This window comes from Manis pentadactyla, chromosome 4, assembly GCF_030020395.1.
Source record: "Manis pentadactyla isolate mManPen7 chromosome 4, mManPen7.hap1, whole genome shotgun sequence".
In the NCBI taxonomy this organism is placed as follows: Eukaryota; Metazoa; Chordata; class Mammalia; order Pholidota; family Manidae; genus Manis; species Manis pentadactyla.
In genome coordinates this window covers 24,221,068-24,245,747 of record NC_080022.1, presented here as the reverse complement: position 1 = coordinate 24,245,747, position 24,680 = coordinate 24,221,068, and the positions used below count along the sequence as shown (strand labels likewise).

General features: G+C 40.6%; 1 protein-coding gene and 1 pseudogene across 2 annotated transcripts in view; one reads left to right on the top strand and one right to left on the bottom strand.

Moving 5' to 3' along the window:
• The window catches only part of HDAC1 (histone deacetylase 1), a 41,107-nt gene that overhangs the window by 5,925 nt on the left and 10,502 nt on the right, over window positions 1-24,680 (bottom strand). For both annotated transcript variants that reach the window (XM_036885170.2, XM_057499945.1), the window contains 3 exons: window positions 12,411-12,528; window positions 1,703-1,777; window positions 155-293 (listed from right to left, as the gene is read on the bottom strand). In XM_036885170.2, the coding sequence (XP_036741065.1) occupies window positions 155-293; window positions 1,703-1,777; window positions 12,411-12,528 (332 nt within the window). The remainder of the gene's footprint in view (window positions 1-154; window positions 294-1,702; window positions 1,778-12,410; window positions 12,529-24,680) is intronic.
• On the top strand, window positions 19,179-23,116 carry LOC130683330 (YTH domain-containing family protein 1-like; annotated as a pseudogene).

Here is a 24,680-nt window from a genome sequence, read left to right as displayed (position 1 = left end):
CCCGTCAAGGAGAAGATGGCCAGAGACACTCACCAAACACATCCTAGCCAGCACACCGCTAGGAAAAGCGAACTAGGGAGGCAAGCCCAGGGGAGAGGGAAGTGGGAACCTGGCCTAAGGTGCTCCTCCAAGAAACAAGGCCAGGCAGGCATACTTTAGCAGTTCCAGGATGGCCAAGACGATATCATTGACGTAACAGAAGCCAGATGCCTCGGACTTCTTTGCATGGTGCAGGCCCCCGGCCCAATTCACAGCGATGTCCGTCTGCTGCTTATTAAGTTTCACAGCACTTGCTGGGCATGAGAAAAGAGAACACAAGCCTGTTACCAAGCCAGCTCTCCTTCTGCCCCCAAGAAGCCCAGGGAATCCAGTGAGAGGTAGGATCTGCCTATGCAATAGCTATATTGTACAATTCACAGGGCAGTCCTCTCCTTCCCAACTATTCCAACAAGGTAAACATGATATTGGTTACTATAAAAAAACATTTTCCAAACTGAGGGTGGTAATCCATGAGTAGACGTTATAATTGGTTTAGTGGGTCGTGATTAGTATATATATTTTTAAATGAAATAGATTAGAATAAAAATACCACAACAGTAAAGGTAACTGCTCTTTTATGCATCTGGCTTCAGAGCAAAAGAGGGTGTGTGCACACCTATAACCTGGATTGCAAGTGTAAATGTATTTCTTATGGTGGTTTACAGTCAAAAAAATTTGAAGATACCCAAGGTACTAGAAGCTCAAGGTACAAATAGGACCAAGAAGTGAAGGAGAAATACATACTCATGTGTACAAGAACATTTGTGACATTCTAACTTTAACAGCAATAAAAACATAGAACAACCCAAATGATCCAACAAGATTATATCAATGAAGTTGGTCCACAACATGGACTAGTCATAAAGCCACTAGAAATATGCTACAGGTTACTACAAACAGAGAAAGTTTAAGACTTACTAAGTAAAAAATACAGGCACAAAATTATATATATAAAAACATTGACACATTCTTATAAAATATTGTGCATTTACATATAAAATAGAATTTGTGCATAATGTATTTATGTTGTGCCCAAATATATGCACATAGAAAAAAATGGATGTATAAACACCAAAAGAACAATGGTTATATGTGGACAGTGAGAATGTGGGCAGTTTTTTTTTTCCTGTGCACTTCTTAGTTTTCTGAGATTATACTGGAGGGTTAGGGGGATGGGAGGGAGGAGAAAACTATGGTGATAGGAAAACCAGTATTTGTTAAGAAGGGGTTTACAGTAATCCTAGAGCTAATCTAGAAGTCAATAATGGAAGTGGGAGATATATGGAGAGTATTTCTGACCTCTAAAGGTAATACCATGCTCTTCTGTAAGACACAGATGATGACACTTTCCATTTTTATAGAATTTTGCTGTGCACAAATTGTTTTTATATGTAGCATCTCAACAACCCCATGAGGTCTGCAGGGAATTCCTGTTATAAGATCTCTTGGTAGGAAAGGACAGTCAAGGACACTTGTCAGCACCATGTTAGAGATTGAACCTGGGTTTTGACTGAACCAGAGACATTTTAAAGACCTAAGGTAAAAACCCATAGGACGGACCATTTTACAGTCACAGATCAGCCCTTCTGAGATAGCAGCATAAAAGGCACCCCTCAGTAGTACAACCTAGCACAGCCCTTGAGAAGAGATGTATATTTCTTACCCACAGAGCCACCAGTAGATAACTGACAGAACTCAAACAGGCCATCAAATACTGGACAGTCCTCACCAACGTTGACTTGAAAGACATAAGTGAAAGGTTAGTTTCCAAAGTTTCCTTTAGTTTTTGTTTTTGTATTTATGTGCTGATGGAAAAAATTTAAGATTTAGATTCAGAATGCTTGGGTTCTAGTCCAGACTCTACTACTTACTGGCTGTGTGACTGGGTCAAGTCATTTAACTCTTTTGAGCTTTGGTTCATTATCTATAATAAGCAATAATGGTATTTCATCTCACCCAAATGTTGAGGTTATCAGCAATTTTACATGGGGAAGCATTCAGTAAGTAAGTACTTGGAAAATGTTGGTTTGTCCCTTGAGGGACAAAAATTTAGCCTCTTATTCCAACCTGGGTTTGTTCCTAGACCTCAATCCAGCTGACGAACAGGGAAGTAAAGAACAGAGACCTATATAACTATTATCCACTGAATACTTAACAACATGCCAGACACTAAATGCTTTAAATACCTGATGTCATTTACCCTGTGTACAACCTTCTGAGGTAGGATTTGGTACTAATAACTGGGGAAACAGGCTCAGAGGTGAACTGCTAGTTCACTGACAGAGGTGGTATTCAAGCTTTGGTCTAGCCTATGAAAATACACTCTGGCCTTTCTCTGGTAATTTTACATACACAGTCTTCCTTTGTTCCTCTTAACGACCCCATGGGATGGACAAGACAGAAATGAACCCCACTATGCAGACAAACAGATAAGGAGAAGTGACTTGCCCAAGGTCATATAACCAGTCAGTGGCAGAACCAGAATCTGAGCCCAGGTGTCTTGACTCCCACAGTCCAGTGCTCTTTCTACTACACCCACAAGTGACAACTGGAGTAAAGTTATTTCAGGCCTAAAGGGGTATAAGTACAAACTAACACATAATGAGGGAACACACGCAAACAATAATGCAAATGAAATGAAAAAGACAGGAAGGGAAGCACACCTGAAGGCTGCAGACTCACAGAGCTAGAGAGGAACCTTGAGGCTCCAGGTCTCCTCTCACAGAAAAGGAAACTGCTGAGATATCAATGATATACAGGAAGTTGGAGGCAGCAGGGCAGGGGGGGTGGGGAGGTGTGCCTCTAGATCCTCATTCTCTTGCCCCAGCCTTCCCAGTGCACCCACTGTTATCAACAGGGCTTCCCAAAGCAGGGCGAGGAGGGGGAACCCTAGGATGAGGAGGGTAGGAGAGCTCAGCTTGGACTGTGGTCACCTCCTGAGACACAGCTGAAGCTCACGGTTTGCAATAACCACAAGAGTTACCAACTCTGGCACTGCCCTAAACTTAAAGAGTGCTCTGATCTGGTGCCCTGCCAACACCATGCTCCCAGGAAGTATGGCCTACATGAGACAGTGAGCAGTAGGTGGCTCTCTCCCTCACTTCCCAGGTAAACAGTGGGAGGCTATGTCAATAAGAACTTTGGTCCCTGGGGCCAGGCTATTTATCCACTGGCAACCAATTTCCTGCTCTGGCTATTTCCTCCTTCAGTGAGTTTGGTCTATCTGGGTTTCCAAAGTTTTGCTTATACCCCCATTTGGGATGTGAAGCCCCCATGGGAGAAAATGGGTATTTCAGACAAGACAAAAAAATAAAAAACTTCCTTTAGGCCCCAAATCAACACTTGGCTCGAACAGCCAGCCCATTATTCCCAGATCAACGAGGGGTGATTAGAGATGGAAAAGAGGGAAAAATCAGATTCTCACTTGAGCTAATCAGCGAGGCTAGGGAGGACTTTTCTATGGGTTTTTCCTCTTCCCACTATAAATACTTTTCCCATTCTTACACTGGCTTTAGACTAAAGGGGAGCAATATTGGGGAGATAGAGGAGCAGAGGTAGATAGAGAAGGCAATAAAAAGCATAGTGCAGAAGGAGATGCGTGGGATTAAACACTGACTTCAGGATAGAGCTTACATCTTAGAGGTGGCAATAATGGGGCGGAGGCTAGAATATGATCAAGGAGAGGTGCCCAAGGGGGCTTCAATTGTATTGCTGATTCTTAGTGGGTACATGGATCTGCTATATTATTTTTTATACAATACTTTATACTTAACGTATTTAAAAATACTCTAAAATCAGGAGACTAGAGTTCTGGTCTCCATTCTGCCACCACCTTGCTGTATGATACTGGGAAAGTAATTTCACCTCTCTGGTTCTCAGTTTGTACATCTATGAAATGAACAAGAATGTCTCCAAATTTTGCCACCACAAATCCCCTTTATTATGGTTCTACCATGAGCTGCATGTTCTGATAGACTATCAAAAATATGCGTTTATTCATGTTCCCATTTCAACAATATTAGGTCAGAACTTCTGATCAAGGTTCTCAAAATCTTAAAAGTTACCAGAAAACATTTATTACATTCTAGCCAAGAGCAGGGAAACCTGACGTATTTGGTCTTATTACAGATATAACTTCCTAGGCTGGTTAGGTGTTGGTAAATATTAAAAAAGAGCTCAGTTCTTATATCCTTGTTATTATCCCCATAGACACCCCTGTTATAAAGCACTGCACTGAGAGCTCTCTGCTGCCTTATGAATCAAGTCAGTAAGATGCCCTGAAGTCCTTAAAGAGTCTCGTCTTTCCTACACCCCACCTTCAGTGAAAGAGAACAAAAACCTAATATTTTTTTTATCATTAATCTACAATTACATGAGGAACATTATGTTTACTAGACTCCCCCATCACCAAGTTCCCCCAACATACCCCACTGCAGTCACTGTCCATCAGCGAAGTAAGATGCTGTAAAATCACTACTTGTCTTCTCTGTGTTGCACAGCCCTCCCTGTGTCCCCACACACATTATACATACTAATCATAATGCTCCCTTTCTTCTTCTCCCCACCCTAATCCCTCCCTGCCCACCCATCCTCCCCAGTCCCTTTCCCTTTGGTAACTATTAGTCCATTCTTGGGTTCTGTGATTGTGCTGCTGTTTTGTTCCTTCAGTTTTTCTTTGTTCTTATACTCCACATATGAGTGAAATCATTTGGTACTTGTCTCTCTCCGCCTGGCTTATTTCACTGAGCATAATACCCTCTAGCTCCATCCATGTTGCTGCAAATGGTAGGATTTGTTTTCTTCTTATGGCTGAATAATATTTCATTGTGTATATGTAGCACATCTTCTTTACCCATTCATCTACTGATGGACACTTAGGTTGCTTCCATTTCTTGGCAACTGTAAATAGTGCTGCGATAAACATAGGGGTGCATCTGTCTTTTTCAAAATGGGCTGCTGCATTCTTAGGGTAAATTCCTAGAAGTGGAATTCCTGGGTCAAATGGTATTTCTATTTTGAGCTTTTTGAGGAACCTCCATACTGCTTTCCACAATGGCTGAACTAATTTACATTCCCACCAGCAGTGTAGGAGGGTTCCCCTTTCTCCAAAATCTCACCAACATTGGTTGTTATTTGTCTTTTGGATGGTGGCCATCCTTACTGGTGTGAAGTGACATCTCATTGTGGTTTTAATTTGCATTTCTCTGATAACTAGCAATGTGGAGCATCTTTTCATGTGTCTCTTGGCCATACGAATTTCTTCTTTGGAGAACCGTCTGTTCAGGTCCTCTGCCCATTTTTTAATTGGATTATATGCTTTTTGTTTGTTGAGGTGCGTGAGCTCTTTATATATTTTGGATGTCAAGCCTTTATCAGATCTGTCGTTTATGAATATATTCTCCTATACTGTAGGGTACCTTTTTGTTCTATTGATGGTGTCCTTTGCTGTACAGAAGCTTTTCAGCTTGATGTAGTCCCACTTGTTCATTTTTGCTTTTGTTTCCCTTGCCTGGGGAGATATGTTCATGAAGAAGTCGCTCATGTTTATGTCCAAGAGATTTTTGCCTTTGTTTTTTTCTAAGAGTTTTATGGTCTCATGACTTGCATTCAGGTCTTGGATCCATTTCGAATTTACTTTTGTGTATGGGGTTAGACAGTGATCCAGCTTCATTCTCTTACATGTGCCTGTCCAGTTTTGCCAGCACCATCTGTTGAAGAGACTGTCATTTCCCCATTGTATGTCCGTGGCTCCTTTATCGTATATTAATTGACCACATATGTTTGGGTTAATGTCTGGAGTCTCTATTCTGTTCCCCTGGTCTGTGGCTCTGTTCTTGTGCCAGTACCAAATTGTTTTGATTACAGTGGCTTTGTAGTAGAGTTTGAAGTTGGGGAGCAAGATCTCCCCCACTTTATTCCTCCTTCTCAGGATTGCTTTGGCTATTCAGGGTCTTTGGTGGTTCCATATGAATTTTTTAACTATTTGTTCCGAAGAACACTGTTGGTAATTTGATAGGGATTGCATCAAATCTGTATATTGCTTTGGGCAGGATGGCCATTTTGACGATATTAATTCTTCCTAGCCAAGAGCATGGGATGAGTTTCCATTTGCTAGTGACCTCTTTAATTTCTCTTGAGAGTGTCTTACAGTTTTCAGGGTATAGGTCTTTCACTTCCTTGGTTAGGTTTATTCCTAGGTATTTTATTCTTTTTGATGCAATTGTGAATGGAATTGTTTTCCTGATTTCTCTTTCTATTAGTTCATTGTTAGTGTATAGGAAAGCCAGATTTCTGTGTGTTAATTTTGTATCCTGCAACTTTGCTGTATTCCGATATCAGTTCTAGTAGTTTTGGAGTGGAGTCTTTAGGGTTTTTTATGTACAATATCATGTCATCTGCAAATAGTGACAGTTTGTCTTCTTCTTTACCAATCTGGATGCCTTGTATTTCTTTGTTTTGTCTAATTGCCGTGGCTAGGACCTCCAGTACTGTGTTGAATAACAGTGGGAGAGTGGGCATCCCTGTCTTGATCCTGATCTCAGAGGAAAAGGTTTCAGCTTCTCGCTGTTCAGTATGATGTTGGCTGTGGGTTTGTCGTATATGGCCTTTATGATGTTGAGATACTTGCCCTGTATACCCACTTTGTTGAGAGTTTTTATCATGAATGGATGTTGAATTTCTTCCAACGTTTTTTCAGTGTCTCTGGAAATGATCATGTGGTTTTTGTCATTCTTTTTGCTGATGTGGTAGACAATGCTGGATTTTCGAATGCTGTACCATCCTTGCATCCCTGCGATGAATCCCACTTGATCATGGTGTATGATCCTCTTGATATATTTTTGAATTCAGTTTGCTAATATTTTGTTGAGTATTTTTGCATCTATGTTCATCAGGGATATTGGTCTGTAATTTTCTTTTTTGGTGGGGTCTTTGCCTGGTTTTGATATTAGGGTGATGTTGGCTTCATAGAATGAGTTTGGGAGTATTCCGTCCTCTTCTATTTTTTGGAAAACTTTAAGGAGAATGGGTATTATGTCTTCTCTATATGTCTGATAAAGTTCAGCGGTGAATCCATCTGGTTCAGGGGTTTTGTTCTTGGGTACTTTTTTGATTACCAATTCAATTTCTTTGCTGGTAATTGGTCTGTTTAGATTTTCTGTTTCTTCCTTGGTCATTCTTGGAAGGTTGTACTTTTCTAGGAAGTTGTCCATTTCCTCTAGGTTTTCCAGCTTGTTAGTATATAGATTTTCATAGTGTTCTCTAATAATTTTTTTGTATTTCTGTGGGGTCTGTCATTATTTTTCCTTTCTCATTTCTGATTCTGTTGATGTGTGTAGATTCTCTTTTTCTCTTAATAAGTCTGGCTAGGGGCTTATCTATTTTGTTTTATTTTTTCAAAGAACCAGCTCTTGGTTTCATTGATTTTTTTCTATTGTTTTATTCTTCTGAATTTTATTTATTTCTTCTCTCATCTTTATTATGTCCCTCCTTCTACTGAGTTTGGGCCTCATTTGTTCTTCTTTTTCCAGTTTCAGTAATTGTGACTTTAGACTATTCATTTGGGATTGTTCTTCCTTCTTTAAATATGCCTGGATTGCTATATACTTTCCTCTTAGAACTGCCTTCTCTGCGTCCCACAGAAGTTGGGGCTTTGTGTTGTTGTTGTCATTTGTTTCCATATATTCCTTGATCTCTATTTTAATTTGTTTGTTGATCCACTGATTATTTAGGAGCATGTTGTTAAGCCTCCATGTGTTTGTGAGCCTTTTTGTTTTCTTTGTACAATTTATTTCTAGTTTTATACCTTTGTGGTCTGAAAAGTTGGTTGGTAGAATTTCAATCTTTTGGAATTTACTGAGGCTCTTTTTGTGGCCTGGTATGTGGTCTATTCTGGAGAATGTTCCATGTGCACTTGAGAAGAATGTCTATCCTGTTGCTTTTGGGTGTAGAGTTCTGTAGATGTCTGTTAAGTCCATCTGTTCTAGTGTGTTGTTCAATGCCTCTGTGTCCTTACTTATTTTCTGTCTGGTAGATCTGTCCTTTGGAGTGAGTGGTGTGTTGAAGTCTCCTAGAACAAATGCACTGCATTCTATTTCCTCCTTTAATTCTGGTAGTACTTGTTTCACATATGTTGGTGCTCCTGTACTGACTGGGTACATATATATTTATAATGGTTATATCCTCTTGTTGGACTGACCCCTTTATCACTATGTAAATGTCCTTCTTTATCTCTTGTTACTTTCTTTGTTTTGAAGTTTGTTTTGTCTGATACTAGTACTACAACACTTGCTTTTTTCTCCCTATTGTTTGCATGAAATATCTTTTTCCATCCCTTGACTTTTAGCCTGTGTATGTCTTTGGGTTTGAGTTGAGTCTCTTGTAAGCAGCATATAGATGGGTCTTGCTTTTTTATCCATTCTGTTACTCTGTGTCTTTTGATTGGTGCATTCAGTCCATTTACATTTAGGGTGATTATTGAAAGATATGTACTTATTGCCATTACAGACTTTAGATTCGTGGTTACCAAAGGTTCAGTGGTAGCTTCTTTACTATCTAGCCACATAACTTATCTCTCTTATTAAGCTATTATAAACAGTCTGATGATTCTTTATTTCTCTCCCTTCTTATTCCTTCTCCTCCATTCTTTATATGTTAGGTGTTTTATTCTGTACTCTTTTGTGTTTCTTTTGACTGTTTTTGTGTATTAGTTGGTCTTTTGTGAGTAGTTGATTTTATTTTTTGCCTTTAGTCAGTATTTGGTTGGTCTGCTTTCTTTGCTGTGATTTAATTTTCTCTGTTGACATCTATTTAGCCTTAGGAGTGCTTCCATCTAGAGCAGTCCCTTTAAAATATCCTGTAGAGGTGGTTTGTGGGAGGCAGATTTCCTCAACTTTTGTTTGTCTGGGAATTGTTTAATCCCTCCTTCATATTTAAGTGATAATCGTGCTGGATACAGTAGTCTTGGTTCAAGTCCTTCTGTTTCATTGCATTATATATATCATGCCATTCTCTTCTGGCCTGTAAGGTTTCTGTTGAGAAGTCTGATGATAGCCTGGTGGGTTTTCTTTGTAGGTGACCTTTTTCCTCTCTCTGGCTGCCTTCAATACTCTTTCCTTGTCTTTGATCTTTGCCATTTTAATTATTATATGTCTTGGTGTTGCCCTCCCTTGGGTCCCTTGTGTTGGGGGTTCTGTGGGCCTCCATGGTCTGAGAGACTATTCCCCCCAGTTTGGGGAAGTTTTCAGCAATTATTTCTTCAAAAACACTTTCTATCCCTTTTTCTCTCTCTTCTTCTTCTGGTACGCCTATAATGCAAATATTGTTCCATTAGGTTTGGTCACACAGTTCTCTTAATATTCTTTCATTCCTGGAAATCTTTTTATCTCTCTCTGCCTCAGCCTCTCTGTATTCCTGTTCTCTGATTTCTATTCCATTAACGGTGTCTTGCACCACATCCAATCTGCTCCTGAGTCCTTCCAGAGATTGTTTTATTTCTGTATTCTCCCTGCCTACTTGCGCCTTCAGCTCTTGCATATTCTCTGCAGGTCCAACAGCATGGTTATGACCTTTATTTTGAATTATTTTTCAGGAAGATTGGTTAAACCTATCTCCCCAGGCCCTCTCTTGGGGGTTGTCTGGGTAATTTTGGACTGGATCAAATTCTTCTGCTTTTTCATGGCAATAGAGGTAGCTGTAGGCAGGTGGCGTGTGTGTCAGCTGGGTTAACAAAGTCCTTTCCTGTTTGCTGGTTACCTTGCCCTTCTCTGCTGCCTGGGTCGGTTACCCGCACTCCTGGACAGCCTCCGGATTAATCCCCTAAGTTGCCATGGGCGGGGTCGCCATCAGGGTAGCCCAGAGCCCTGCGGGCAGTGATAGGCGCGCTGGGTGAGCTCTCCTGCAAGAGCAGCGCCCCTTCGTGCCTTGCCCTGGTTTCCTGTGCCTATGCTGGGCAGCTGCACGCTGACGGCAGCCTTTGGGTCTGACTCAGGCAGCCGCACGCCGGGAGGAGATTCTGGGTGGCTGCCGGGGTCGCAACCGCTCCCCAGCAGCTCCGCCACCACTGCGGGCATGTGCGGCTGCTTCCAGGCTGCTCTGCTGCTGCTGCAAGCGCACACAGCCACTCATCAGCTAGTGGGCCACACTGGCTGGGGAAACGACTGGCAGGCTGCTTATCGCCGTGAGGGGCTTCAGGGCTGCATTGCCACCCAGTGGCCTGGGGTGCCTGACGTTCCTCAGGGTTCCCAGCCTGCTGGGCTGAGTGTGCTGGGATGCTTCCGTCCAGCTGTGAGGCCCCTGTCCCTTTAAGACTTTCAAAAAGTACTCGCTTTTCTTTTGTCCCAGGGGAGCCAGTTGCAGGGACCTGCTTGCAGATTTTGCTTTTCTGTTTCTCTAATATCCAGCACACCACACAATGTGTGTCTGTGCTCCCGGTGGGGATTACTAGGGCTGGTTATTTAGCAGTCCTGCGCTTCCACGCCCTCCCCGCTCTGACTCCTTTCCTCCCGCCGGGGAGCCGGGGTGGGGAGAGTGCTCAGGTCCCACTGGGCCATGGCTTGTATCTTACCCCTTCATGAGATGCTGAGTTCTTGCAGATGTAGATGTAGCCTGGCTGTTATACTGTATCCACTGGTCTCTCTTTTAGGAATAGTTGTATTTTGTTGTATTTTCAAAAATATATATGGTTTTGGGAGGAGATTTCCGCTGCCCTACTCACGCCGCCATCTTGGCTCCTCTCCAAGACCTAATCTTTTAACGCTCAACTTTAGAATGCTGGCTTCAGAAACGCTGGGACAAACTGGGAACCAGAGCCAAACCTGCGCACTCCTGAGGGCCTGATGTTTTATCTGCCTTAACAATTGAAAAAATAACAAAAGTAGTAAGTCATCATAGCAAAAGTGACAATAAAATTATTGACAGTTGGTGCTTCACAGTCAGTGCTCTCTCACATACCCACCCCTCATCTCCATTAGGGAATACGCACTACTATCTTCCTTTTAAAGAAGGGAAAATGAGTCTCAGAGACTTGCCCAAGAACACACAGCTAAGTGGCAGAGCTAAGGGATTCATACTGAAGCTCATTTGTTGGTTTGACACCAAGCGGCTTTTCAAATGAGAGCCCTTTCTCCATTGTAGAGCCTGATTGTTGGCCTAAATAGGTTATAGAAACCCAAAAGCCATCTAGAGCAAAAGAAGGAATTTGCCTCACCTTGTAAGGAAATAAGACCCTGCCAATTCAGAAAGCAAATACCTCACAGAGAGGGGGAAGCAGCTCCTGGAGTTTTGAGTGGCAAAGAAGTTTAATGCTTCAAAAAAGGTCTCTGTGGTTCTGTAATTATTACTGCTGCTCAATTACTATAATAAATTAATAACTTTCTGCCTTGGGAATCAGACTGCCTGTGGCCAGTAGAAACAAACAAGTCCCACAGATATCCTGACATTTCAAAACAAGCTGTCATGAACTAATCAACTTCTTCTGGACAATGCAGTCACACTGTTTGATTGTAGGAGATCTTAGGGGCACCAAGAGATAATTTCTAAAATAACACAAAGGAGAGAGGCCAAGTATGATAATTTCTTCCCAAATTTTAACATATTTTTCCCCCCATAGCTATAATAATCCCCTTAATTCCTACAGACTGAGTGTGGCTTCTGAAATGGGACTTGTTCTGAGCTTGCAGTCCCAGGAGGCAGAACAGAATCGGCTTCACTCCAAGATTACATCAACTAGAGTCTGTCCTAAGTGGCTGCTAAGTTCTCAATACAAAGTGAAAGCAGTTACAGTTGTATGGGATCATATCTAGTCCATTTACAAAAGAAAAATCTGAGGGGAAGTGACTTGCCCAGTCAGCTGAGTCAGGGCTGGGACCTATACCTTCTCCTGTCTCCTCCCCCCTGTTCAGTACATTCTGTTTTATTTTTTTCTAAGGTATCATTGATATACAATCTTAAGAAACTTTGTTTCACATGAGCAACACTGTGGTTTCAACATTCACCCACATTATCAAGTCCCCCCAACAGACCCCATTGTAGTCACTATCCATCAGCGTAGTAAGATGCTACAGAGTCATTACTTGTCTTCTCTGTGCTATACTGCCTTCCCTGTGTAGGTCAATATGTTTTTCATTACAACAATTTGTCTTCTTGGCATAATGTCGTAAACCTAACTGGAAAAAAAATTTAATCTCTATTCCTTACAATCAGGAAACAAGTAAAACCAGACTTGAGAAAAAAAATACTTTGGCGCCTCTGGGAGGCAGGGGAAATCAGGTGTCGGCTAAATGGGAGGTACAGGGAGGGCAGGGTGGGTATCATCAACTGGCTAGGAGATCCACCTTGGGCTTGACAGTAGGGAGGGAACAGAATGGACTTACATCTCTGCATCTGCTTGCTGTACTCTGACATGTTATCTGGACGGATGGAGCGCAAGAATTTAATGTAGTCATCACTGTGGTACTTGGTCATCTCCTCAGCATTGGCTTTGTGAGGGCGCTAGAGGGCAGAGGGGAGAAAAGGCATGTTATTCTCGACTACCACCTGTCTTCACTGAGTCTAGCTGGAACACCTGTATCTACCCAGCATACACCTGGGTGCTGTAAAGGATAAAAATAAATTACTGATTAATTCACACCTCAGGAAGCTTACAATCTAATTAAGCAAAAAGATTATCAAAGGAGATTCTCTACCAGAAGACCTAGAGGCAACTCAAGCTGTTGCTCAGCCAGTCCATCTCTTGAGCTTCAATTCTTCATTTACTAAATAGGGATAACGACCTCTACCTCACTGGGGAGTTGTGTGAGTTGGATGAGATTGTTAATTATCTTTGTAAATCATGAAGTGCTTTAGAAGTTATTTATTTTTAATATTAAATATAACAATATGAAATTATGGGCCAAATGGCTCCAAGAGTTCAGGAAAAAGAAGTGACTCATTAACAACTGAAATAGACGAAAAATACTTTATAAATCATCATCACACCAACAGTTCTGAGCACATCCTCTCCATTAAAACTTCCTTGGTATGGTAATTTCCTGATTATCCCAACATTCTGATTCAACCTTCCCTCTTTTTAAAATTTCTCTTCTCTTCCTTTCATTCCTTAAAGGTAGGTCTCCAAGATGACCCTATTCTTTTGTAATTACCAATACTTTTCTAGTTTATAAAACATTTTAAGTGTACAGCTAACATTAGTTGAGTGTTTACTCTGTGCCAGTCACTACTTCAGGAACTCTATATGTTACCTCATATAATCCTTACAACCTTTTAAACTTCATATAATTATTATTTTCATTTTGCAGTAATAGTTAAGTAATCTACACAAGGTTATACAGCTAGTAAACTGGAATAGGAACCCAGAGGTCTGGCTTTAGGTACTATCTGACTTTCATTTAATCCTCACTTAATATAATGAGGAATGTTAAGACTGAAAGACTTTTACAAAAACACCCACAGTGAAAGAAGCTCCAAATACTTAACTGATTTTACTGTACTGAGCCTTTCAAGTCTGTAGGCAATGTGAACAAAGCTCCATTTTGACTCTCCTTCTAAATAGATGACTGCCCAAACTCATTCCATCTTGATTCCTGTTCTGAGCTCCAGATTCACAATTCCAACAGCATCCCAACCATCTCCACCCATGAATCCTAGAGGCACTTTAAATTCAACTGGACCTAACAACTTGTTGAAAGCCTAGAAGCATTCAAATTTAACTTAATTTCCAGATTTCTCTTTTACTGTTTTTGCTAATGATACATCCATTCAGACTGAAAACCTAAATGTCATCTTTTAACTCCACCCTTTCTTGCCATTCAATCCATTGCCAATCCCTTTCATTATTCCTCCCAATCTTGACTGCATCCACCACCTTTTTTCTCCTATGCTGTTCTTTCCCAGGTTTCCTATTGTCACCCAGTTGCTCAAGACAGATGCCAGACTGTCACCCTTGATTCCTCTTTACCCATCTACTACATGCAATTTCTCTTGAAACTACCACCAATGTGTCTGTCAAATTTGTGCAGTACCATGCCCAGACCACCCCATTTTTTGACTGCATTGTGACAGCAAATCTCCAAACTGGTATCCCATCTTCAACCTGGACAACTGTGGATCTATTCTCAATCCTACAGCCAGAGTAATCTGTCTAATATTCAAACTGAAGCATGTCACTCCCCTCTAAAAACCCTTCAGAGGCTTTATTAGTCACAACTTCAAGATCAAACTCTTTAACCTGGCTTGGACAACCAAAATAATCTGGTCCCTGTCACCTCTCTAGAATATTTTATGCTCTCCAACGAACACCAAATTCTAAGCATTTTTAAGGGCCAGGCTGTTTAACCAACTTGGCATTTGAAACAAACAAACAAAAAACTGGTGGCAGAGGGCCAACCTTTACACAGCTTTAGCTGATTACTGCCATAAAGGAAATTGGGCCCAACTGCCAGTCTTTTGGGTTAAATTTCATTTTTACAAAGGTTAGCCACTAACATAAAGTTCTTAGAAGCACTTTGTGAGTTAAAAAGAACATTCGAGGGGCTGAATTTATCTCATGTATTGTATCAATTTGCCAAGCATGATTTTACTTGCAATTCTCCATGGGAATTCTCTCCTCTTTAGACCTTTGTACATGCTACGGCCTAGAACACAGTTTTCTTCACACCCTCTATTCAATCTTTAGGTTGCAACTGAAAAGTTAATTCTCCCAGAAAGCTGTTCCTGACCCCCAGAGTCTCAGTTAAGTAACTCTCTGGAGTGCTGTCATCCTGACAACCCTATACTTTTCTTATCATACTCAAAACTGCATAGAAACTGAGTTTGCTTGGTCTACTCTGCGAGGCCAGGAATAGGTCTGTCTTCAGTCTAACAACTAACATAGTGCCTGGAACTTAGCACGTGCTCAATCAATACCTGTTACCGTAACAAATTACCACTCACTTGGATTAATTTTCGTCTCCTAATTGGTCCCACTTATATCTATCCAGCTTTATCCTCTTCCAAAATGGTGTCACAAAAATCTTAGAAAGCCAATGCCCTGCTCTAAAAGTGAATGACTTCCTAACTACAAAAGAAAAGATTAAATTTAAACTCTCACATGGCCAATCTAACCACACCCTGCCCTTTTTCATAAATATTATACTCCCAACAAGTCTTCCTCAACTAGATCTATACAGCTTCCCACCAGTGTCTGTGATCATCCTCTTCCAAACATTTGAAATTCACCCCTACCCCCAATCACACAGGACAAGCCATCCAAAAGCTGCCTCTTTTACAAATAAAAGCAAATCTTGCTCTAAGAGCCCATCTTTATCCATACCACAAAGTCCCAAGAAACATGACCTCAAAAACCACAAAATGTACAAGGAAACAAAGCACCAGTACTGAAAGCCCATAGTAACAACAAATAGCAAAATCAGATCTACAGAGACCATGGACATTCGTTTAAATAAGAGATCTGCACTGCATTTCTGTATACCAGTAAACAATCTAAAAAAAAAAATTTTAAAGACAACTTGCCAATAGCATTAAAAAAATGTAGTATTTGGGAGAAAATCTAATAAAAGATGTACATGACCTTTATGAAGGAAATTATAAAACTTTATATTGATAGCCAAAATCTCAACTCTTATCAACAGTGGAACTGGTGAATAGTGGTATATTCTACAACAAAACACTACATAGCCATTAACACAAACAAGCTACAGTTACACACAAAAAATGTATACTGTTTAATTCCATTTATATCAAGTTCAGCAAATCAAACTGTACTGACAGGGGATGCATATTTAGATAGTTAAATTATGATGAAGAGCAAGGAAGCAATTAACAGAAAAGTAAGGATTCTGGTTACCTCCGGGGAAAGAGAAGAAGCTGGGATCAGGAGGGGGCATAGGTAGGTTTCTGAGATACTGACAATGTTTTATTTCTTCAATTAGTTGGTGTTTACTTGTGTGTTTAATTTGTACCAATTTGCTAAACTGCCCACTTGTTTTACACACTCTTCTGTACATGTATTATATTTCACAATAAAGATACTAAAGGAAACCTTTACATGAGACATCTAAAAGCAATTAAATAATGAAGATATACCATGTTCATGGATTCAAAGACTTAATACTCCCAAGGTATGAATTATCTCTAAGATAATGTACACATTCAATGAAATTTCAACCAAATCCCATATGTTTGTAGCACTTGATGAGTTAATTCCAAAATTTACATATAAGTACAAAGAGCAAATAGCAAGCCTTTTTTTTTTTTTAAAGAATAAAGCAGGAGGACTTGTGCTACTAGATATCAAGGCTTAATAAAGAGCTATTATAATTAAGCCACTGTGGTACTGGCATATAGGTCAAGAAACAGACCAAGTCAACAGAACATAGAAACCAGAAACACATATACAAAGGGCCTGACACAAAGTAGGTACTTGATAAGCATTTGTGGAATGAATGAATATATATGAATACTTCATATATAAAAGAGATGACACTTAGGTCAATGGGGAAACAATATAGACTTTTCAATAAATCAACTGGGACAATACAGGGGAAAAATTTCCAGTGGATTCCTACTTCAAACCATATTAAAAAATTAATTTTAGATATGGTAAACATCTGTATGTGAAAGGCAAGTGCATAAAGCTTTCAAAAGATTAACTTAGGGAGAGACTACCTTAAAGGTTAGGAAGGATTTAAGACATAAAAAGCACTTGTAAAGGAAATAGTTAATAAATATGACTTATAAGAATTTCAGTTCATTTAAGATACAGTGGAGTGAAAAAACAAAACCAGCACCTAAGAAATTTATAGCAATATACTGACACTGGACTATATAGAATATATAAAGAATGTCTACAAATTGGTTAAGAAAAAGAAATCCAAACAACTGAAGAGGAAAATGGGCAAAAGAAAAGACACTCCATACATAAAAAAACCCTAAAGAATCCACTCCAAAACTACAAGATCGAATATCTGAATTCAGCAAAGTTGCAGGATATAAAATTAATACACAGAAATCTGTTGCATTCCTATACACTAATGATGAACTAGCAGAGGGAGAAATCAGAAAAACAATTCCATTCACAATTGCATCAAAAAGAATAAAATACATAAGAATAAACCTAACCAAGGAAGTGAAAGACCTATACTTTGAAAACTACAAGACACTTATGAGAGAAATTAAAGAAGATACCAATAAATGGAAACACATCCATGCTCATGGATAGGAAGAATATTGTTAAAATGGCCATCCTGCCTAAAGCAATCTATAGATTCAATGCAATTCCTATCAAAATACCAACAGCACTCTTTAATAAACTACAGCAAATCATTCTAAAATTCATATGGAACCACAAAAGACGCCAAATAGCCAAAGCAATCCTGAGAAGGAAGAATAAAGCTAGAGGGACTACACTCCCCAACTTCAAGCTCTACTACAATTAAGACAATAATCAAGACAATTTGGTACTGGCACAAGAACAGACCCACAGACCAGTGGAACACAGTAGAGTCCAGATATTAACCCAAACATATATGGTCAATTAATATATGATAAAGGAGCCATGGACATACAATGGGGAAATGACAGCCTCTTCAACAGCTGGTGTTGGCAAAACTGAACAGCTACATGCAAGAGAATGAAACTGGATTATTGTTTAAGCCCATACACAAAAGTAAACTTGAAATGGATCAAGCACTTGAATGTAAGTCATGAAACCATAAAACTCTTAGAAGACAACATAGGCAAAAATCTCCTGAATGTAAGCATGAACAACTTCTTCCTGAACACATCTCCTCAAGCAAGGGAAACAAAGCAAAAATGAACACATAGGACTACATCAAACTAAAAGCTTCTGTACAGCAAAGGACACCATCAGTAAAACAAAAAGGCATCTTACAGTATGGGAGAATATATTTATAAATGACATATCTGACAAGGGGCTAACATCCAAAATATATAAAGAACTCACACGCTTCAACACCCAAAAAGCAAATAACCCAAATAGAAAATGGGTGGAGGATATGAAGAGACAATTATCCAAAGAAGAAATTCAGATGGCCAACAGGCACATGAAAAGATGCTCCACATCACTAATCATCAGAGAAATGCAAATTAAAATCACTATGAGATATCATCTCACACCAGTAGGAACGGCCAGCATTGAAAAGACTAAGAACAACAAGTGCTGACAAGGATGCGGAGTATCTCCTACACTGCTGGTGGGAATGTAAGCTAGTTCAACCACTGTGGAAAGCAATACGGAGATTCCTCAAAAACCTAAAATAGAAATACCATTTGACCCAGGAATCCCACTCCTTGGAATTTACCCAAAGAATACAACTTCTCAGATTCAAAAAGTCATATGCACCCCAATGTTTATCACAGCACTATTTACAATAGCCAAGATATGGAAGCAACCTAAGTGTCCATCAGTAGGTGAATGGATAAAGAAGATGTGGTACATATACACAATGGAATACTATTCAGCCATAAGAAAAACAAATCCTACCATTTGCAACAACATGGATGGAGCTGGAGGATATAATGCTAAGTGAAATAAGCCAGGCCGAGAAAGACAAGTGCCAATTGATTTCCCTTATTTGTGGAATATTAACAACGAAGCAAAACTGAAGGAACAAAACAGCAGCAGACTCACGGAACCCAAGAAGGGACTAGTGGTTACCAAAGGGGAGGGGTGTGGGAGGGCAGGTGTAGGAGGGAGGGAGAAGGGGATTGAGGGATATTATGGTTAGTACACATGGTGTGAGGGGTCACGGGGAAAACAGTGCAGCATAGAGAAGGCAAATAGTGAATCTGTGGCATCTTACTACACTGATGGACAGTGACTGCAATGGGGTATGGGTGGGGACTTGATAATAAGGGTGAATGTAGTAACCACATTGTTTTTTCATGTGAAACCTTCATAAGTGTATATCAATAATACCTTAATAAAAATAAATAAATAAATAAATAAAAGACACTCTGGCCATTGGAGTAGGCAGCCCATCACTGTGTCTGTCAGGTTCGCCAACCTGTACTGCACACTGCAAGCTGCCTGCTCACCCAGCAGCCGCCGCCACCGCCACCACTGGGCAGTGCCGGGTGAGAAGGTGGGGCACCCAGGACCCACACCGTGCTGCTCATGAAGCATGTCGGCCACCAGCGTGGACTCCCAGAGAACAAAAGGACAAGATAATAAAGGACAAAATGGTTCTTTGCATCAGAAGGATAAGGTTCACTCTTTGAGCCCTATCTTTCTGGACAAATCACAGTTAACAGTTACCTCTCCATGGCTGATCCCTACCTGTCCAGCTATTATCCGCCCTCCATTGCATTTCCTTACTCCCTCAATGAGGCGCCGTGGTCTACCGAGGGGACCCTCCAATCCCACACCTCACCATCTATGGACTCGGTAATGGAAACTATCATTTTATTCATAATGCTGTTTTGGGGCAGCATGGGGGCTTGGGAAACATCTATCAGCACAGGTTTAATTTTTTCCCCAAAAACTCTGCTTTTTCAGCCTGGGGGCCAGTGGGTCTTAGGGGCAGCAGGCTCAGAGTTCAGCCTATGGGAGCAGCTACACCTACCCACCCAGCTCCCTGGGAGGCACAATTGTGGAGGGGCAGATGGGCTTTCACAGCGACACACGCAACAGGCTCCTGGAATGAACAGCCTGGAGCGGGGCACGGTGGGCCTCAAGACTGGGGATGTCACCACTTCTTCAGTCAAGACAATGGGGTCGGTGTCCTTCCTGGTAACGGTGGGACAAACATGAACATGCCAGTTTCGAAGCCAACTTTGTGGGCTGCCATTGCCAGCAACCAGGCAAAACTACAGCAGAAAATGAAAGCAAAGAGCGAACCTGTGATCGGGGGTGCACTGCCCCCTCCGCACATAAAGCATAACATGGACATTGGCACCTGGGTAACAAGGGGCCTGTGCCCAAGGCCCCAGCTGCCCAGCAAGTGCCATACCTCCAGTCTGCCACTCAGCCCCAGGTAGTCATGCAGCCTCTGCCCGTTCAAGCCTCCCCCTTTGGCCCAACCACCGTATCAGAGACCTCAGCAGCACAAACCTGCTGGGTCGCCCCTTGAAACAGAAATCTGGTGTTTGGGCAAGCTGGGGGACCAGCGGCGATAGTAACTCTCCTGGGTATGTCCAGCCTAATTCTGCCCTGATCACAGAATCCCACCCTGTGGTTGAGAAACTGAAAGCTGCCCACAGCTATAACCTAAAGACTTTGACTATAATCTTAAAAGTGGACGTGTGTTCATAATTAAGAGCTATTCCTAGGACGCCATTCCCCGCTCCATTAAGTACTCCACTCAGTGCAGCACAGAGCACTGCAGTGCATTCCACTCAGTGAGCACCAAGGGGCCCGTTTACCTGCTCTTCAGTGTCAACGGGAGTGGGCATTTCTGCGGGGGTGGCTGAGATGAAGTCACCCGTGGACTACGGCACGAGGGTGGGGTGGCGGTCTAGTCTCAGGACAAGTGGAAGGGCAAGTTTGACATGAAGTGGATTTTTGTCAAGCACGTCCCCAACAGCCAGCTGTGGCACATCAGGTTGGTGAACAATGACAAGCCGGTCACAAAGTCCCAGGACACCCAGGAGGTGCCCTTGGAGAGGGCCAAGCCAAGTGCTGAAGATCACTGCCTCCTACAAGCACACGACCTCCATCTTTAATGACTTTTCCTACTAGGAGAAGCACCAGGAAGAGAAGGAGGTGGGGCACGAGAATGGCAGAACTGAAACAAATAGTTAAGTGTAAATCAGCGTCTTCTGTGTTCTAATTGGACTGAAAAGGTAAAGAGAATGTGTGCTTGGTGCTGACTTCTTGTGCAGGGCCTGACTTGTTGCATCTTTATGCTCTTTGTAGTTTGTTTTTTGCCAGAATGGATCTGCATTCATTTGTATTTTTTCTTTGTATAGTAGCATTGTAGACCTCACTAATAAAGTGTTTTTTGTCAGCTTATCAATCAGACCAAACATGAAATACGAATGAATATCCTTAAAACAAGGCAAAACAAAAAACCTACTATAACCCAAAGATTTGTTTTAATTTTGGCAGAAATTATGTTCTTAGTTCTCATATTCACAGTCCTTTAACATCTTCATGTGAGACTTATTTCTCACCCTTACTGCTTCTTGGGGAACCAGGAGTTGTCATTCAGGGTGTTCAGTTAAAGTACAGAATGCTGAAATCAATGTATTAGTGATGACTTTGTCCAGTTGGTTGTTTTTATTTTATGTCATCTAAAATACTAATCTGTCCACTGGATTTCCTACTAGACAGATGAATTTTAGTTTTTCAAATCTGGAGGACATGCTGTGTTTCCTTGGGACACCCCCCACTTCCTGCAGTCTCAGATGCCCACAGATGGCACTTTGTCCCTGCTCTGTTCTTTGGTCCAGTGGGAGGATGACAAGACCTGGCATGTGAGGGTATGGCTCAGTGTCCAGGTGTTCTTAGTTGTGTGCAGTTTAGAATCTGATAGTACAGTGTGAAGGATGATGCTGCCGACTGTAAATTTATTTAATTTCTTTTTCCTGATCAACTCGTTAAAAAAAGCAAGAAACAAACCTTTTAAAAACAGAATTTGCTATCCTATTTTGCAGAAAGAGGAACCACTGAAGAACTCAGCGCCACCTGGAGTTTGAGTTTAATTAAGCATGAAAATGGTGCGTATGCCTGTCACTCCAGCACACTGAATCCACACATATGTAGAGCACCTCACTGTTCAGAGAGCAGACAGCTTCTGAAAACTATTTACTCCAAACGACCGTCAGTTAAAGTTTAAGCTGTATTTATAGACTTGTATTTAGAACATGTCACTCTCTGAACTGTTACTGCCTGTGTGGTGTCATGGACAACATCGGAGAACTTTTCCACTAGGAGAATACAAGCCTTAATAAATAGCTATTTAGCAAAAAAAAAAAAAGAAAAGAAAAGACACTTCATAGTAGAGGACATACAAGTGGCTAATAAACATTTGAAGAGATGCTCAATTTCACTGGTCATTAGCAAAATTCAAATCAAGACCACAATTACACTCATCTGATTGGCAAAATTTAAAGTCTAATTCCAAGTGTAGGAGACGATGTGAATCAAGGTCTCTCTATACACTGCCAGGAGAGTATAAATTCATTCTATCACCCTGAAAAGCAACTTGGCATTTAATATTCACATATTCACATATTCTACAGTCTAGCAAATTCCACTCCTAGTGCCTAGCCAAAAGAAACTGTCATATATGCACTGAGACATTTACAAGAATATTCACAGGAGCACTGTTCCTAACATTAAAAAACTACATACATGGAAAGCAATATGGAGGTTCCTTAAGAAAACTAAAAATAGAAACACCAGTTGACCCAGGAATTCCACTCCTAGGAATTTACCCAAAGAAAACAAGATCTCTCAGGAAACAAAAGCAAAAATAAGTAATTGGGACTATATCAAACTAAAAAGCTTCTGTACAGCAAAGGGCACCATCAGTAGAACAAAAAGACATCCTACAGTATGGGAGAATATATTCATAAATGACATACCCGATAAGGGGTTGACATCCAAAATATATAAAGAGATCACACACCTCAACAAACAAAAAGCAAATAATCCAATTAAAAATGGGCAGAGGAGCTGAACAGACACTTCTCCAAAGAAGATATTCAGATGGCCAACAGGCACATGAAAAGATGCTCCACATCGCTAATCATCAGAGAAATGCAAATTAAAACCACAAATGAGATATCACCTTATACCAGTTAGGATGGCCAACATCCAAAAGACAAACAACAAATGTTGGCGAGGATGTGGAGAAAGGGGAACCCTCCTACACTGCTGGTGGGAATGTAAATTAGTTCAACCATTGTGGAAAGCAGTATGGAGGTTCCTCAAAAAACTAAAAATAGAAATACCATTTGACCCAGTAATTCCATTCCTAGGAATTTACCCTAAGAATGCAGGAGGCCAGTTTCATAAAAACATATGCACCGCTCCAAAATCTTACAACTACAGACTATTTACTGTTAAAAGAACACAAGGGATGTGAACATTCCCCAGGAATGGGTTGTTTTAATTTGTCTGATTTCTCTCAGACTGTTCAAGTTCAGTTGGACAATATCCACCATATCATAGATAAGTTTTCACAAATGCCTAAGGTGCTTAACTGGTTTTCTTGGTTTCACTGGAGATGGCTGGTAATTACAGATATGCTTTGGTTATGTAACTATACTCCTATTATGTTAATGTGTGTGCGCAATTTAAGTAGTAGCTTAAAACCTATACATGCTGAAGTTACTCTACAAGAAGATATGTCAAAGAAATAATCAAATCTTCCCATGTTTTCTTCCGCCTGCTACTTCTATAGCTTTTCTTCTTCCTTCCTAATTACAACCCTTAAATAGAATTCGTGCCTCATATCAAATTTACCGAGTATCATAATTCTTCCAAGTGGTAAAGATACCTCAAGACAAATGCTGGGCATAGAAGCCACAGGGCATAAATATGCAAAGAAGTAAAAAGCTAACCATTTCAAACAATAAGGCTTCTCTCTCACTTACCAACTTTACATTTCCCTGTATGGCCCCGGAAGATGACTGGTTAGCCAGAGACGGGTAAGATTCCTCAAGGGAGGAACAACCTAAGACAGGCACAGTCGCAGGGGGTCCATCAGGTGAGAAATTGGGGATCAACAGAGGTGAGGCTTAGAACCTCACCCCCCCGTTCTGAGAGAAATCTTCTGCATTCGTGGATGTTTTATTGCCCTTGTCTAGCTTGGATTAACACATAGTCTACAGGCACACACCTGATCATCTACATTTGCTCTCTTACAACACTAAACTATGTTTTCGACCTTTATCTTGTATCTACCTACCACTTCAGCATTTTATTAAAAATAATAATAATAAAGAGAGAAATTGGTATCCACATATAAATCAAGTATAAAAACCAAATGAGTATTCATATTTGAACTGACTGTTTATAGTTCATAATGCATGAGCAAAACCGAAAGTTTCTGTGATGAGTGCCCTTGTACTGTTCACTATGTAACTTATTCATTATGTAAGAATTTGTTCTCCATGTAAGAACTTGTTTGTTATGCCTCAGAAGATTGGAGACTGACGAAAATTAGGCTTGGGGTGGATTAATGATTGTGCATTGAGCATTGACTCCCCTATACAGAATTTTATTGTTGTTAACAACCATTTGATCAATAAATATGAGAGATGCCCTCACAGAAAAAAAAAAAAAAAAAAAGGACAGACTTCCAATGGTAAAATATATAAGTAACCGGGATGTAATGTATAGCATAAGGAATATAGTCAAGATATTGTAACAGCTTGGTAGGGTGATAGCTGGAACCTAGAATTATGTATATAAATGTTTTATCACTGTGTTGTACACTTGAAACTAATGTAATGTAATACTGTGTGTCAACTACCCTTCAATAAAAAATAATTATCTAAAAACAAAAAACAAAAAAAAAAACATATGCACCCCTATGTGTATCGCAGCACTATTTACAATAGCTAAGATATGGAAGCAACCTAAGTGTCCATCAGTAGATGAATGGATAAAGAAGCTGTGGTACATATACACAATGGAATACTATTCAGTCATAAGAAAAACAAATCCTACCATT